Source organism: Sorex araneus, chromosome 6 (genome assembly GCF_027595985.1).
Source record: "Sorex araneus isolate mSorAra2 chromosome 6, mSorAra2.pri, whole genome shotgun sequence".
Taxonomy (NCBI): Eukaryota; Metazoa; Chordata; class Mammalia; order Eulipotyphla; family Soricidae; genus Sorex; species Sorex araneus.
The window spans coordinates 84,181,527-84,196,630 of NC_073307.1; the positions used below are offsets into that span (position 1 = coordinate 84,181,527).

Sequence of the window (15,104 nt, forward strand, 5' to 3'; positions counted from 1 at the left end):
TTACTCCTGGTGGTGCTTGGGGATCTATAGGATGGCAGGGATTGAACCCGGGTCAGCCACCTGCAAGGCAGAGAACCTCCCTGATGTACTATTGTTCTAGTCCCAGTTCCTCTCTTTAAATTTGAAAAGTCTTAGAACTTGTTGTGGGAGTTACCTGCACTGAGGACACACTTTGTTTCCTCACCCACCTTAAAGTGTGTGCGAGGTAGTGCAAGAATCATGTGACACGAACATGCCAACTGGGTAATGGACATTGGCATGTTCGATAGACTTGGGTGTGGACAGGGTGACTTCCAAGGGTCAACAAGGTCCCGGGACAGAGGACAGGGTTGGGGGAGTTTTGAATGAGGAAGGGCAAGGCCACTGAGGTTTGTCTGTCTTCTGACTTGTGGGATGGAGAGGCCCCGTCTGGTCAGTGCACCTGGGCTAGGAGAGTTCACTGCTGGCTGGCAGGCAGAGCTGTTCATCAGGACGGGGCTGGTAGAAGCTCAGGGCTCCAGGATGGAGGTGGAGTTTGTCTCTCTCTAGCTGCAGGAGGTGGGGGAGAACTTAATTTTTCATTTCTAAAATTTCCTGTCCTTTTTCTGAGGTAGCACCGTGGGTAGGGCGCTCACCTTGCATGACCCTGACCCAGTTGTGATCAGTGGCATCCCACATGGTCCCCAAGCACTGCCAGGAGTCATTTCTGAGCACAGAGCCAGGAATTTCCTCAGCATTGCCGGGTGTGACCCCCAACCAAAAATTACACGGCGGTTTTCCTCTATGTTTTCTATTTCTCTGCTGAGGTTTTCAATTTCTAGGTTTGCTGAATTGTTGGGGCATTTTGTGTACTTACTATTTTAAAGATTTTTGAAAACATAGGTACGCTTATTTTGATGTTGCAGACTTTGATATTTAGTTCACTTTCCCCCAAAGACTTGAGATATTCCTGGCTATGATGCCAAGTATTTTTATGTTTTAAACTAGTTTTATAATTCTGTAAATTACCAAGTGGTGCATAATACAGTTGTTTCAGACATTAAACATTCCAACGCCGATTCCACCACTCTGTATGGTGTGCCTTTCCCTCCACCAAGGTCCTCAGTTTCCCACCCACCACTCCAGCTTGCACCCTTGCAGGCACAATCAAATCTACTTCCTATTGCTTGTTACAACACAAAAGCAAATGAAATGATCAGAACTAAGATCAAGAAAAGCCCATTTGTGACCATTGTTAGAGCTCACGATGATGTTGCTAAAGTCATATCTGGAGATCTCCGCTGCTGGTTAGTGCCCCTGAAGGCTTCTGTGTCATTGTTTCGGCTTGTTGGAGCTGCATGGTCTTCTCTGCGACTTCCTAGCAGATTTGCTGTGATCCCATTGGGCTGACAGTACTAAGAAATGACACAGCCACACGACCCGTGAGTTATCCATCTGGACCAGTTTGGTGGCTTGGCAGTTCGAAGAGGTTCCGTTGTGGAGCGGGCCCTTTCTTATGTGGGAGGGTGCCATGGGTGGCCGTGGGCTGCTGTGCCGTCAGGAGGAAAGGGGAATCTGCCCACCCCATTCTGAGACGGACCTGGAGTTATCAGCCTGGACCAGTCTTCCTGGAAGAATCAGTGCTATCATGTTCCCTTGTTGCTGTGTCTCTGGGCCATTTCTCTGCCAGCTAAGATGGCAGGCGTGGGAGGTGACTGCTGGGATTGATGGTAACTGGGGAGTGGGAACTCTAGGGTGTATCAAGCAACTTTAGATTGTATCCTGGGCATTGGGATATTTCTTTATGTGTTTCTGTGTTTCCCCTACAAGAAACTGTTATTTTGACTTTAATAGGAGAGTCACCAAGGTACTTTTGGGCAACTAGTTTTCCTTGACTCTGTGTGTACTATGATTTGACAAGTCTTAATTATTTCTTTGCTCATTTGATATTGCTCATATCCAGTCTAGGACATGAGCTATTATCTATTCCGCAGCCAGTTTTTTTAAAATTTTTCAAATTTTATTGAATCACCATGAGATAGTTACAAGCTTTCATGTTTGGCTTACAATCTCACAATGATCAAACACCCATCCCTCCACCACTGCACATTCCCCACCACCAATATCCCGGCTATACTCCCCCTTTCCCACCCTCCCCCTGCCTCTAAGGCAGACAATATTCCCCATACTCTCTCTCTCTCTCGACTTTGGGGCATTATAGCTTGCAACACAGACCCTGAGAGGTCATCATGTTGGGTCCATTATCTACTTTTGGCACGCATCTCCCATCCCAACTGTTTCCTCCAGCCATCATTTTCTTAGTGATCCCTTTTCTATTCCATCTGCCTTTTCTTTTCTGCTCATGAAGCAGTTATCCAGCTATGGGTCAATCCCCCTGGCCCTTGTATCTACCGTCCTTGGGTGTCAGCCTCATGTGATGCTACCCTACACTCAACAAATGAGTGCAATCCCTCTATTTCTGTGCCTCTCTTTCCGACTCATTTCACTTAGCATGATACTCTCCATGTTTATCCATTTATAAGTAAATTTCACGACTTCATCTCTCCTAACAGTTGCATAGTATTCTATTGTGTAGATGTACCAAAGTTTCTTTAACCAGTCATCTGTTTTAGGGCACTCGGGTTGCTTCCAGATTTTGGCTATTGTGAACAGTGCTGCAGTGAATATATAGGTACAGATGTCATTTCTACTGTGCTCTTTTGCATCCTTGGGATATATTTCCAGAAGTGGTTTTGCGGGGCCATATGGAAGGTCAATTTTTAGTTTTTGAAGGACTGTCCATCTTGTTTTCCAGAAAGGTTGGACCAGTCGGCATTCCCACCAACAGTGAAGGAGCGTCCCTTTTTCCCCACATCCACGGCAGCACTGGTTGCTTTTGTTCTTTTGAATGTGTGCCAGTCTCTGTGGTGTGAGATGATATCTCATTGTTGTTTTGATTTGCATCTCTCTGATGACTAGCAATGTGGAGCATTTTTTCATGTGCCTTTGGGACATTTGTATTTCTTTTTTTGAGAAACTTCTGTTCATTTCTTCTCCCTATTTTTTGATGGGGTTGGAGGTTTTTTTGTTATACAATTCTACAAGCATCTTATATATCCTGGATATTAATCCCTTATCAGATGGGTATTGGGTAAATATTCTTTCCCATTCTGTGGGCTCTTTGTGTATTTTGGTCACTCTGCAGCCAGTTTTCAATGTCCCATAGCACTGATGCATGGGATAAACTCAGGAGTTTATAAACAGTCAATTTCCTAAGTACCTCCCTCTCTGGGACTCCCTGGTTTCCCAGTCCCGGGACATCCCAGTGTCAATCACATGAAGAGAATTTGGGCACTAGGAAGCCCTCCAAATGACTGCAACCAAAATTATGGCAAAGAGAGGAAATAAGCCAGTGGGGGTCTCCCCAGAATCTTGGGCCATGGGTCTTCCAAGTGCAGGGATTCTCTTTCTTTTTCTCCCTCAAGGTTTTTGGGTCCTTGAGGCTCCCACTGGGGCACGCTCAGAATTGTGGCATGGGAGCACACATGGAAGAAAAAGAAAATAGGATTTTTCTCACCACTCTCTTTGAGCATCTGTGTTTCTGAACGTCACCACAAGGCCTCTTTCCTTTGGAGCACTCTCGGCCAAGGGCCTGTTTCCCTTGATTGCTCGTCTTGAAGCCGGTGTACAGACTGGGCAGAGCAATGAGATGGAAAGCTCTGGCCCTAGGTTATCCCGAGTAATGGCTGCCGAGGTGTCAGCACCGGCTCCATTCTTGGTCCCTGGGAAGTGGTATCTATTTCATGGCAGCCTAGTCATGCATTTTAAACTGTTTCTTGGGGGCTGGAGTGACAGTCCAGTGGGGAGGATTCTGGCTTAGCATGTGGCCAACCCAGCCAAGAGCACCACTGGGTGTTGCCCCAAAACCAAAAAAAATTTTTTTTTGCATTTACAATCAAACATGTAAAGGTATTAATGAAGAGGTTTATGGTCAAATCAAGAACCATTCTGGTCATCATTTATGTGATAACAGCTTGCTTATAAAAAAAAAAAAAACAGGACCCTAACAGTCCCAAGATCAGATTTCCAGTCTCTCACTGTTTTCATGAAATTTTGTCTGGCTCTCAGTTGTGTTTGTGTAACTCCCGGCTCTGTGCTCAGGGCTCACTCCTGACGGTGCTCAGGGAACCCTGTGCGGTGCTGAGATGGAACCAGTGTCCGTCACACGCAAGGCGAGCACCTTACTTCCTACACTGTCTCACCAGGCCACCCGGGACCACTCTTGCTAATTCACCTCGTTCTATGAACTTCCTGGGGCAAGACTCAATGCTCTTTTATAATTTTTAAATGATCCTTCTATTATTTTATTCTCTTCTCTTCTCTTTCTAGTCTTTAAAATGCCTTTAGATTTATGCTCTACATGTCTCATCTATTTCCCAGGTCTTTGTCCACTTAGAAAGAAAGGCTGGGGTATCAAATAACCCTGGCACTGGGAAGGAGCTGTTTCTCCTTGTATTCATTGACGCACTTGTGGTCATTTTGGTTGTGGTTATTTTCTTAATAAACCCACTTGCAGAATTTTATTCATTCTTTTCTCCTTGTATTTGATTCTGTTGCCAGGACTAGGGTTAGACTTTTAGTTATATTTTTTTCTCTCTAGGAATCACATACTTGATTTTTATTTGACTTGGATGTACAAAGCTTTTAAGAACAGAGTTTGGGGCCTTCAATATTCCAATTCTAAACAACCAGCAGCTTCCGCATGCCTCTACCAATGATCCACAGTTCCCTCCTTTTCCCACCTCTTTAGCAAATTATCTATTCATCTGCAGTTAGACATTTGACTCTAAATAATTTCTCCGTATTTGTTCAGTTAAGATATAATAAAATCCTGAAAAGTGTATAGTGTTTACTATACACTTTTACTATATACAGTCTGGAGTATATTGTGAAATTTAAACAACGTAATGTCCATTTCAAGAATGTTATACATATCATATAGAGAAAAATTCTATGTACTAAAAATCTGTGTTCCTGAGCTAAATCCCAAATAGCTAGAAAAAAATGAAGTGACAATCTCCAGACAGTCCTTAGCTAAAAATAAATCATATCTTGACTCCATACTTGACTTAACCATGGACTTGGTCACTCTGTGGGGCTTGAAAATGATTTCTCAGATACACAAACATGTTAACTTCGCATGATGTGAACACATTATGGTGCGTGAACATTGGGTGTGGATGATGAAACACAGGACTGTCTGGGATAGGAGGAAATTACAGCCCCTCAGCAACCTTTTCTCTTTATGCCAGGAGACGAAAGAGGTGAGACTCTCAGCCACCTCCGTCCTAGGCGACATGCTGCAAAAGATAAATCAACATAAACCGGGGTCCTCTTTAAAAAGAGAGATTCACACCTTCCTAGTTCCACTGCTGCTTAACCTTCAAGAAGATGACATCGATATGGTCAAGGTAACTGTGAGCCCTGTCCGGCCACCCTCAGTCTAACCCAATCCCCTATCTGCCTGCCATGAGCCCCATTCACTTGCCTCTTGCTCATGAGCCCAGACCAGATTGTCTGTCATGCATTCACCAGTGATGGCATCCTCCAGCTGCCTCTGAGCACTGTGGTGCTTCTCGGGTGCTATTATTCTTATGCTGAGAGTCTTTTGCTTCTTGAGTCTATGTCTGTCTCTTCATGAACAAACCCCCGGATTCATAGGATCCTGTTTTACAACCCACCACCACCTTGCCACACAATACCCCTCAGAACAAGCCTTCCATCCTGTACATAGCCTATGTAATTTCCCAGCAGTTATAAGAGAGATGCATTGGTGTTCCCCTTTTCTGCACCTACAGGTGTGTGCAGAGACCCTTGAAAAGTGGAGTGAGATCATAAAATGGAAATCACTCACCTCTACGTTTAAACATGGTAGTCTAAGCAACCACATTCAAGTTATTGAAGACACCATCAAGCACCTGGTGAGTGAGAATCTCTGAGGAAACTCAGACACAGAATTCATGCTAGAAACGCAATGGTCAGGTAAGTCAGGTGGATACAATAATAGGAGAAAATTTTCTTTGTTCCTGGCTTCTTCCCCATCACAGTGCACCAAAGAACCGATTTGATCATCTTAATAGCCCATTATCTATCTTAAGAAGCTGTGGAAGTCTAGCAGGTGGGCAGAGGGTAATGACACAGGGACCTCCTTCGATCTGGTAGACAAGATCGATGGAGGCAGAAGTCAGCAGGGCTGTAGGCCAGTTGTCATGATGTTGAGTCTGTGACTGCTCAAGTCAAGGTTGGCAGTACGTATTGAAAAGTCGACAGTTATATGCTAACTGATGGGGCAGGGATTAATATGAGAAATTCTAACATTAGGAATCTTAACGCACAAGTCAATTTGCAGTTTCCAGAGCACTTCGCATCCATCATCCCACTGGAAACTTCACACTTTCTTTTCAGAGAGGTTGTGCAGGTCTCACATGAACTCTAGAGAATCAGGAACAGCACTCAGATCAGGGATGTCCTGGCACCACATCACCATTTGTCCCTGACCTTGCACGAGAGCAAGTTTCTCTTGATGCACCTATCACCTATTCTGGTCTGATAGGGATGATTGTGTCAGTCTCTCAGTTTCTGTGGTTGAAGCTGGCTGAAGCCAGGATGCTGCTGCACATGTACAGGGGGAGGGGCCCAGCTGGAAGATGCTCTTTACCCGCGTTCCCATGCCACACAGACCCCACTACGCCCCACTAGCTGCACCCAGCCTATCTGCTCTTCAACTTCACCCTCTTTTGCCCCACAGGTACACAAAAGAAAAATGGAGGTGTTGGGAACACTGCTCTTTGAAGCTTTTGAATTCCTCAAGAGCCCTCAGCCCTTTCTGAGGATCAGTGCACTGCAATTGATAGGTAATGCTCTGCTCCTGGCCTGTGTCCCAACACTCTTCAGCAGGGGCACTTTGTGCTAAAGGCTAAGCCTGGATCCTGCAACAATGAAGCAGGTCAGAGGCTCTCCTCGCTCTAACCTGGTCAGAGGTCTTGTGAACAGGTCTGAAGTCCTCCCATGGCAAGGTTTCAGAGGATGACGAGGCAGCATGCCTTTGCCCCAACTCTGCAAAGTGGGCTGGACGGGTGGGGATGAGAAGCCTATACAATCGAGTGTCGGGGTCCAGGGACAGACACTATACAGGGTCATATATTACACAGGACTGAGGCTGGTTTCATCAGGGCATGACACACTTCTCCAGGCAATTCCGGGTACAGCCGTGGAGAGCACTCACATGGCCTGGGCTGGCCCTGGAACACCACAAGCCCGAGCAGCACCAGATACTAAGTCCTTGCCTGCAATTTCTTTCCTGGTTGGCTGCTGAGAACCACCAAAGGGGCCCCTGTTCCTGCAGATAAATCTCCTGAGTAGAGTCCCTCCATCCTCCAGCTAAAAGGAGAATAAAGGATTTCCAGCAGAAATTCTTGGTTCCTGGAACCCCACGGTGTTTGCCACAGAATTGGTTACCACTGTTGTACCACAAATTCATGACAGAATGCTGAACTTTCTCTCTCTCTGTATCTGTCTCTGTCTGTCTCTGCCTCTCTCTCTCTCATAGCACATTTAATACCTACAACACTTTGGTTGGGATATTATCCTTTGCCATAACCAAAATACATGAATTTCATACTCTTCACAGATTGTTTGTCTTTGGGTTTTGCCACACCCACGGATGCTCAGGGACAACTTCCAACCCAGTTCTAAGGGGTTGTTCCTGGTGGTTCTTGTGGGTCTGTTTGGGTATGCCAGGGACCCAATCTAGGCAAATTAGTGCATGTATGACTGCATGAATACTCTCGCCCAGTAAGGCATGTCTTACATACATTCCTTGCTCAGACTGGATACAAATACACAAGCAAAGACTAGGGATGAGGTTTTCCAAAGGCCCAAGAACTATGGAAGTACTTTAACTCTGACCTGTTTTTAGGAATCGTATTAAAGAATCTGCCTACAATTCACCTGGAAGATTCAGAAGTTATAAAAACTGGTGAGTTTCTACCTTTTGCCTGGCCTCTGGGTTACACAGTGATTGTGGGACAAGAGAAAGAGTAAGATGGGGCAATCCTTCAAGGCACGTTCCATGATCTTAAAGGAGAATTTTTCTGTTGTTATAGTAGAACTGTCGATGGGTCAACTGAAGAAATTGTCTGGTTTCTTGTTCCTATTCCTCTGTCTTTATACTTCCTTTTACACTTCAGATGTCTACCAGTAGGCCCTTCTTGCCAACCTGCATGAGGAATTTCAGAGAATGTGTTAGCAGGATGGGATCCTCAACTGCTCAGAGTACCCAAGGGCTCGCCTTGCCCTCCCCAGCTTGCCCCGTCCTTCAGAAAGACTGCCTCAATCTCCTGGACTAGAGGATGGTTTGAGCGGGCACCAGTAACGTCTCTCATTGAGAGACTTATTGTTACTGTTTTTGGCATATCCAATATGCACGGGTAGCTTGCCAGGCTCTGCCACGCAGGCTCAATACTCTCGGTAGCTTGCCGGGCTCTCTGAGAGGGGCGGAGGAATCGAACTCGGGTTGGCAGCGTGAGAGGCGAACACCCAACCGCTGTGCTATCGCTCCAGCCCAGAGGATGGTTATGCCCAGAAATGTTCATCTGCTGACACTCGCACTCATATCTGACACCTGACAAACCTGGGGAGAGGAAATGATTCTTCTAATTTCTTACATCTTTCTGTGCATTTAAAGCCCACTGTATTCTCTTTTCCTGAGCAAATGCGGTCAAAGTAGTCTGTACCTTTGGTTGGTTGGAAGCCCTTTTTGGTTTTATCAGTGAAGATGCTTGTGACTTGTATTCTTTGCATGTTAAGGAATATCTGGTCTCGCCCAGGAATTCCCACTCACCCATTATTCCTTAACTAAATCATTTTTAACAGTCGCAACTCATTGATCTCTTTTTATGCACTGCTCTCCACCTAGCAATCAGGGTCTCTAAAATTATGTAGACTGGGACACATCTGCACACTGGTGCTAAAGTCATTGGTGGCTCTCTGCTTCTGTCTGTGAGAGCCAGAGGGAGCCTCTTGTGTTTGTCACAAGCCCTGAAAGACTTAACCACTGACAGTCTCTCCAGCCTTCTCCCAGTGTGTTTCTTCTCACTGGTGATTTTCTCCTAGATCAGTAGACCTGCCCCACCTCGCACTGGCAAGATTTCTCCCCTTCCTCCTCCTGTGCCTGGATGAGGTGCTGGCTCTCATTCTCTAGACCTCAGATCAATTGTCGCCCTAACTAGTAACTCTTGTTGATCACACTGAGAGTTTGCAAAAGCTCCTCCTTCCACACTCTAGGGGTTCCTCAAGGAAATGACAACAAAAGCAGGTTGTGGGGCCCAGCAGAGAGCACAAGTGCTAGAGCACATACCTAGCACATATGTGTGAGGCCCCGGGGCACATTCACAGCACTACCTGGTCCCAAGTTTTGTCTGTGACCTGTACAAAACATCAAAACATGAAATTATTTTATCTAGAGTCATATTTGATGGAAAAATTCATCAAAGTTATCTTCATAAAAAGAGCATTTTGACAGTTGGTCTTTAAACATACCACACACAGGGTTTTGCATGTGGCTCAGAGAGATTCTGCCTCTCCTGGGCAAGGCCCTTGGTGCAAATTCAGACACTACAGAGTAAGGGCTGTAAGGATAGTTATGAAAATATAAACTCTTAAGGTCTTGTGTGATGAGTGAGGGGAAGTATTTCTCTTCCTCGCCTTCAAAAGTACATTTTTTCTACATTTTTTTCGCAATTAAACCACCCTCACTTTCTTTTTTTCAATCGCTAAAATGAATTTTTTTAAATGTTTGTTCGTTTTGTGCTTTTTGGGGTCACACCTAGCAAGGCTCAGGGAATTATCAGCAAATACTCAGTAACTACTCCTGGCAGCACTCAGAGGACCAACTGGGATGCTAGGGATCTAACGCAGGTCTGCCACATGTAAGGCAATTTCCCTACCCACTGTACTATCGTTCTGGCACAACTGAAATGATTCTTAATGAAGTCCCTTAGCCACAACTTGGAGGTGAAAATATGGGGTGTGGCTAGACAGTCCTGGATAGGGAGAAGCTGAATTAACTTCCTTTCTGGTTGCAGCTCTCGAAACAGCAAATGAGTCTGTGCCAGCCATCCAGGAGTTGACTGCTGCCACTTTGGCAAACCTTAATCTTATTCCTGCTCCGAAGATGGGAAAAAGTTGTCTCAGAAGATGTTGCAACCTGCTTGTGCCATCCAGTACAAGCCGCCTTTTCAGCTCTATAGATGAGCACGAAAGTGGGAAGAATAGTAAAAGCAAAATAAGCCCTATCCGTGCCTGGTGGCAGAAGCACCGAGGAACCGTAAAAGATTCCTCGCAAGTCTAGAAGATGGAAGAGACTAACACTGTTGATAAAGGTTAGATTTCAATTTCCATCTAGTCTCCTGGTCCCGAGCAAGGGTTTTGCCATTGAGAGGTGGTCATTGGCAACATGAGGAATGCCCTCAGAGCAGTGCGCATACCTGGGAACTAGTCAGTATCTTTCTTATTTTACCCAATACCATCTGATAAGAGCTTAATATCAAAAGTATACAAGATACTGGTAGAATTTGCAAAGAAAAATCATCCAACTCCATCAAAAAAACAGGGAGAAGAAAAATGTCTGCCATAGAGGTGTGGGGGGTGGGATGGGACGGAAACTGGAGATATTGGTGGTGGGAAATGTTCACCGGTGAAGGATGGGTGTTGGAACATGATATGATTGACACCTAATCACAAACAACTTTTATAACTGTGTATCACTGTAATTCAATTTTTAAAAAATAAATTTTATTTTAAGAAATTATTTTCATGCAGCCCAAAGCCAATATTGATACTATTCTAGAACTAGAATTTATTAGATACAAAGTTGCAATATGAAAATCAATAAGTCTGATCGGTGTTTGTGAAGATTGTTATATCTGATTGCAGGATTGTTAAGTCCTCGTCTAAGAATTTTTTAAGCTAGATGAGTCATCTGTGTTTTTGTTTGTCGCATTTAGTTGTCCTCATCTAATTTGGTGTGCTCCTATAGGAATTTCAGTAGCTAGGAGTTAGGTGGGTTGCACAGCCACATATGTGGACACTGTCCGGAGACTTCAGGATCTATGTCTGAGTCAGTGCACATGGTGCTGGCTGTGGGAGTGGGCGTGGGTGCAGGGGCTTCTGAGTGTGGGGAGTAACCTACCCCGACTCCCCAAGACACCAGAGTTCTCAGCCAGGGAGTCAGAACCTTTCGTGCTCCATTTGTGACCACCACAATGCATCAAGGGGGCCTTGATTCTGCACACAAGTGTTCACCTCGCTCAACAACAGCTCACCTCTTGCTCTCCCTCTCCAGTTTCTTCCTGCCAGGAGCTTCTCACAGTTTTCCTGAGGTCGTTGCTTCTGCATTAGGCCTGTGTCCTGCCAGCTGGATCATGTCAACCTGGGCTGATAAGCAACAGCATGGTGCTGACCCAGAAGGAGGAGAAATGAAGAAGGAAACAACAGAAGTAGAGAAGCTTAAATGAAAGAGGAAGTGGAAGAATCAGCAGCCATCCAGAGGCTGGAGCCAAAAGGGGATAACAAGTGAGAATCGGGAGATGTGCTGGTGATCAGTGCCTGCCTGCAGGGTCTCCAGGGCACTGGTCCAACCCTGCTAACCCCCCAGGGGAGCACCCTCAATGGACCAGCACCCCGTAGAGTCAGCCTGGTGCTCAGGAGGAACGGTAAGGACCCAGCCCCAGTCCAGAGCCCAGTTCCCACCAGAGAAGTGCTGGGGTCAATGCCTACCTAGAGAGCTTTACACCAACTCTGCTCACTTCCAAGGAGCAGAAAAGCAGCAAGAAGATGGGAGCGAGAAAAAGCAAAAAAAGATGAAGTTGAAGAATCTGGACAAGTTCTGGGGGTAAGGCCTGCCTGAAGTGTCACTGTGGTACTGGCCCAACCTGTTACCTCCCCAGGGAACACCCGCAAAACTCAAGGCACCCAATGGAGGCAGCCTGGAGCTTTGTGTTTATAAGTTTGTTTTATTTACATAAAGTAAGAGTATGATTATGACACTGACTTATCTGAGTTCTTCATAAAACAGTTGTTTCAGACATTCAACGTCCCAACACTAATCCCACCACCAGTGTCTCCTTCCTTTCACCTATTTCCCGGTTTCCTAACCACCACCCCTGTCTGCCCCCTTGCAGGGACAATCAATATACTTCCCATTGTTTGTCACAACACAAAGGCAAATGGAAGAATCGAACCGTAGATCAATAAAAATCGATTTTCAATAATTGTTTCAAAACCAAAGACTGAACAAAGTCTGACCTAGAAGGCTGTGACCATGTAGCTATGTGTATCTTTGGTCAGGATGCCCTGTCAGGACTTCTGCTTATCACTAAGTTGGTAATGAGGGGCCAGGGATGTGACTCAGTGGTAAGAGCATGCCCGGCTTGTGTGAAACTCTGGATTTGATTCCTGATATTACAAACAATAATTATTTTAGTTGAATGAAATTAAAATGGTTATGACAAAGGAAGTGCTGGCCAGGGACAAGATTTTGTGGCCATGCCATCTTGGGATGGGGATGTGGACAGATGGTCCAAGCTGTAGAAAGCTGACGACGTGCATGTTGTGAAGTCGATCTAGAACCCCACAAAGCCTGGGCTGTTTGGGGCCTGAGGGAGGTTGGGGCTTTTCCAGCTGCAGCTGGTCACTGACAGCTGCCTTGGGTCCTTGGGGGCACAGATGTGTTTGGGGTGGGGGAGCAGCAAGGGCTCCACTGGTCTGGTCTGTAGGGAGAAACTCCCCGTGATGCCTCATGCTTCAGTGGGCATTTACAGAGCTCTGGAAGTGCCTTGGGGGGTTTCTGGCACAAACAGCCGCTGGCAGGGGCAGTTCAGAGTGACAGTGGGGGAGGGGCGAGTGTGCCTAGAGGACCGCCCACCCCCACAGACCAGATGCAGGCTGACAGGAACACGTTCTTCCCTAGGCCCAGGGGGACCAAACCTTTAGCAAGCCGCCCCATCACTGCCTTACTGCGGAGCCAGCCAGCAGCTGAGCTATGACAACGGCCAATCAGAGAGCGGCCGGGTCCGGCAATGCCCAATAGGCGGCGGCGGCGGCGCCTTTCCGGTCCCAGGGGCGGGCTCGGCGGGGCTCTCGGTGCCCGCCCAGCGGGGGCGTGTCCAGCACTAGGAGCAGGAGGATGGAGCAAGACTTGGAGGTCACTGACCTTATCCCGTGGTCAGAGGACCGTGGGAGCTGCCGGTCTCACCTGGAGGGGCCGGGGGGAGACGGGGCCCTGCACGCGGGACTCGGAGGGGACAGACACTGGGTTTGGGGCACGAGGAGAGACGGAGTTGGTGGCGGGGGCAAGTCCCTCCTCCTGCTGAGGACCCGCTTGTAGCTCTGAGTGCTGGGGGGTGGCTGTGCAGCCCTCACACGGACGGGGGCTCCTGTCCCTTCGGGAGACGGGCTTGGGGGCTTTCCTTGCGAGACCTCTTTACCCTCTGGGGACGCTGCTCCCCAGCCAAGGTAGTGCCACCACTAGGGTCCGTGAAGCCTTCCCGGGGCCGTGAGGGCTGGAGGCTGGGGGCTGCTGAGGGCTGCTCTAAGGATCTTGCTGGGTTCTGGACCTGGTCAGGGGCTGCAAAGGCTGTTTCCCCACTTTCCTATTTGCTTCTAGTAGTTCTACTGCTCAGGACCGTCTCGTACAGTGTGTGGTCCCCCAGTTTCTGATCCTTCGCAATGACCCTCTAACCATTTTCTTTCAGCTTTGCCAGAGACCCTAAGAATTAGAAGGATAAAAATTTTATTTTTCTTTTTAGTAAAGAGTTAATGGCGAATTATGTGAAAATCATTGCTTTAAATCTTTGTCATTGAGGATTTCACCTGGGTTCTTTCAACTTAAAATTCAAGTTGTGGGAAGAAGCCAGGCGTTCTGGTGAGCAACGCGGCCAGAGAATGCTCCAGACTCGAAACTGAGCCAGCAACACCGGAGATCCAGATGGAGGAGGTGCAGCCTCCACACCTTCTCCAGATGGAGCCCTGGCGACACTGAGCAGCAACTAACAGGGCTCTGGGATGTGGAACTGGGACACATCTGAACCGCACGGCCACAACTGAAAACATACAATCTTTTAATGGAAAACTAATTTATCAAATGCTTCCTTAGTAGGGCTGTCTTTCTTGGGGGGAAACTCCAACAACAATAGTGAGTTTTGTGTTGAAATATGGAACATAATCAAGGTAAAGAGAAAATGAAGTGAAATTCATCAGTTATATATTTGGGGGTGGGGGCGGGGGCGGGGCTATACTGGGGATTTTGGTGGTGGAATATGGGCACTGGTGAAGGGATGGTGTTTGAATATTGTATAACTGAGACATAAACCTGAGAACTTTGTAACTTTCCACATGGTGATAAAATAAAAAAAATAATTCAAGTTGTGGTGATCCTTGAGCCCAGAGGCATGAGTTAGCTCGCGCACAGCTTGGTGGCCCAAAGTTTCCACCCCCGGCCCACCCACAGCAAATTACATTAGTATATCTCGTTATCATTTGATCCCAAACTGTGGGATCAAGGGCTGGGCATGTAGGTCATGGTATAGTTTGTAATCACAGAAGAACTAAGTGAGCGCGTCAGCAGTGGCGGTCTCTCGCCCGCCACCTGCGGTTGGTGGCCAAGAGCCGCTTGCCCACCCGGCCTGCAGCCACTGCCAGCAGATGCATGAAGGAGGGAACAGGCCCTCCAGGCTGGTTGGTGATCAGTTGCCATTAGTTCCATTCTCGAGCCCCTGTTCCCATCTCACTAAGCTCCCCATTCCAGGCTCACGCTGCCCCTCATTCCTGTCTCCTTCTGTCCTCCATGCTGCTTTCTCCATGCTCTGTCTCACAGCCCTGGTCTGGTGCCAAGCTCTAAGATTTGGGGGTAGCAAGTATACCCAGTGAGGTAGCACAATCAACATGTGAAAGCCCTTCCTTCCAAGGGGAGACAAAGATCTGCAGCCTGAAGATCTGCTCAAGGGCAAAATACCACTTAGGGAGGGTATTTCTCCTTTGCTTAGTCCAACAACCATTTTAGATTTACTTCTAAATAATCTTTCTAG

The 15,104-nt window shown here is 46.9% G+C and overlaps 1 protein-coding gene across 1 annotated transcript in view; it reads left to right on the forward strand.

Moving 5' to 3' along the window:
* LOC129405894 (maestro heat-like repeat-containing protein family member 1) overlaps window positions 1-11,795 on the forward strand; it is a 61,996-nt gene extending 50,201 nt beyond the window's left edge. Inside the window, exons 29-34 of the mRNA XM_055143588.1 lie at window positions 5,271-5,429; window positions 5,817-5,939; window positions 6,767-6,872; window positions 7,937-7,996; window positions 10,104-10,400; window positions 11,363-11,795. Coding sequence (XP_054999563.1) covers window positions 5,271-5,429; window positions 5,817-5,939; window positions 6,767-6,872; window positions 7,937-7,996; window positions 10,104-10,369 — 714 coding nt within the window. The 3' untranslated portion in view covers window positions 10,370-10,400; window positions 11,363-11,795. The remainder of the gene's footprint in view (window positions 1-5,270; window positions 5,430-5,816; window positions 5,940-6,766; window positions 6,873-7,936; window positions 7,997-10,103; window positions 10,401-11,362) is intronic.
* Window positions 11,796-15,104: the final 3,309 nt, after the last annotated feature.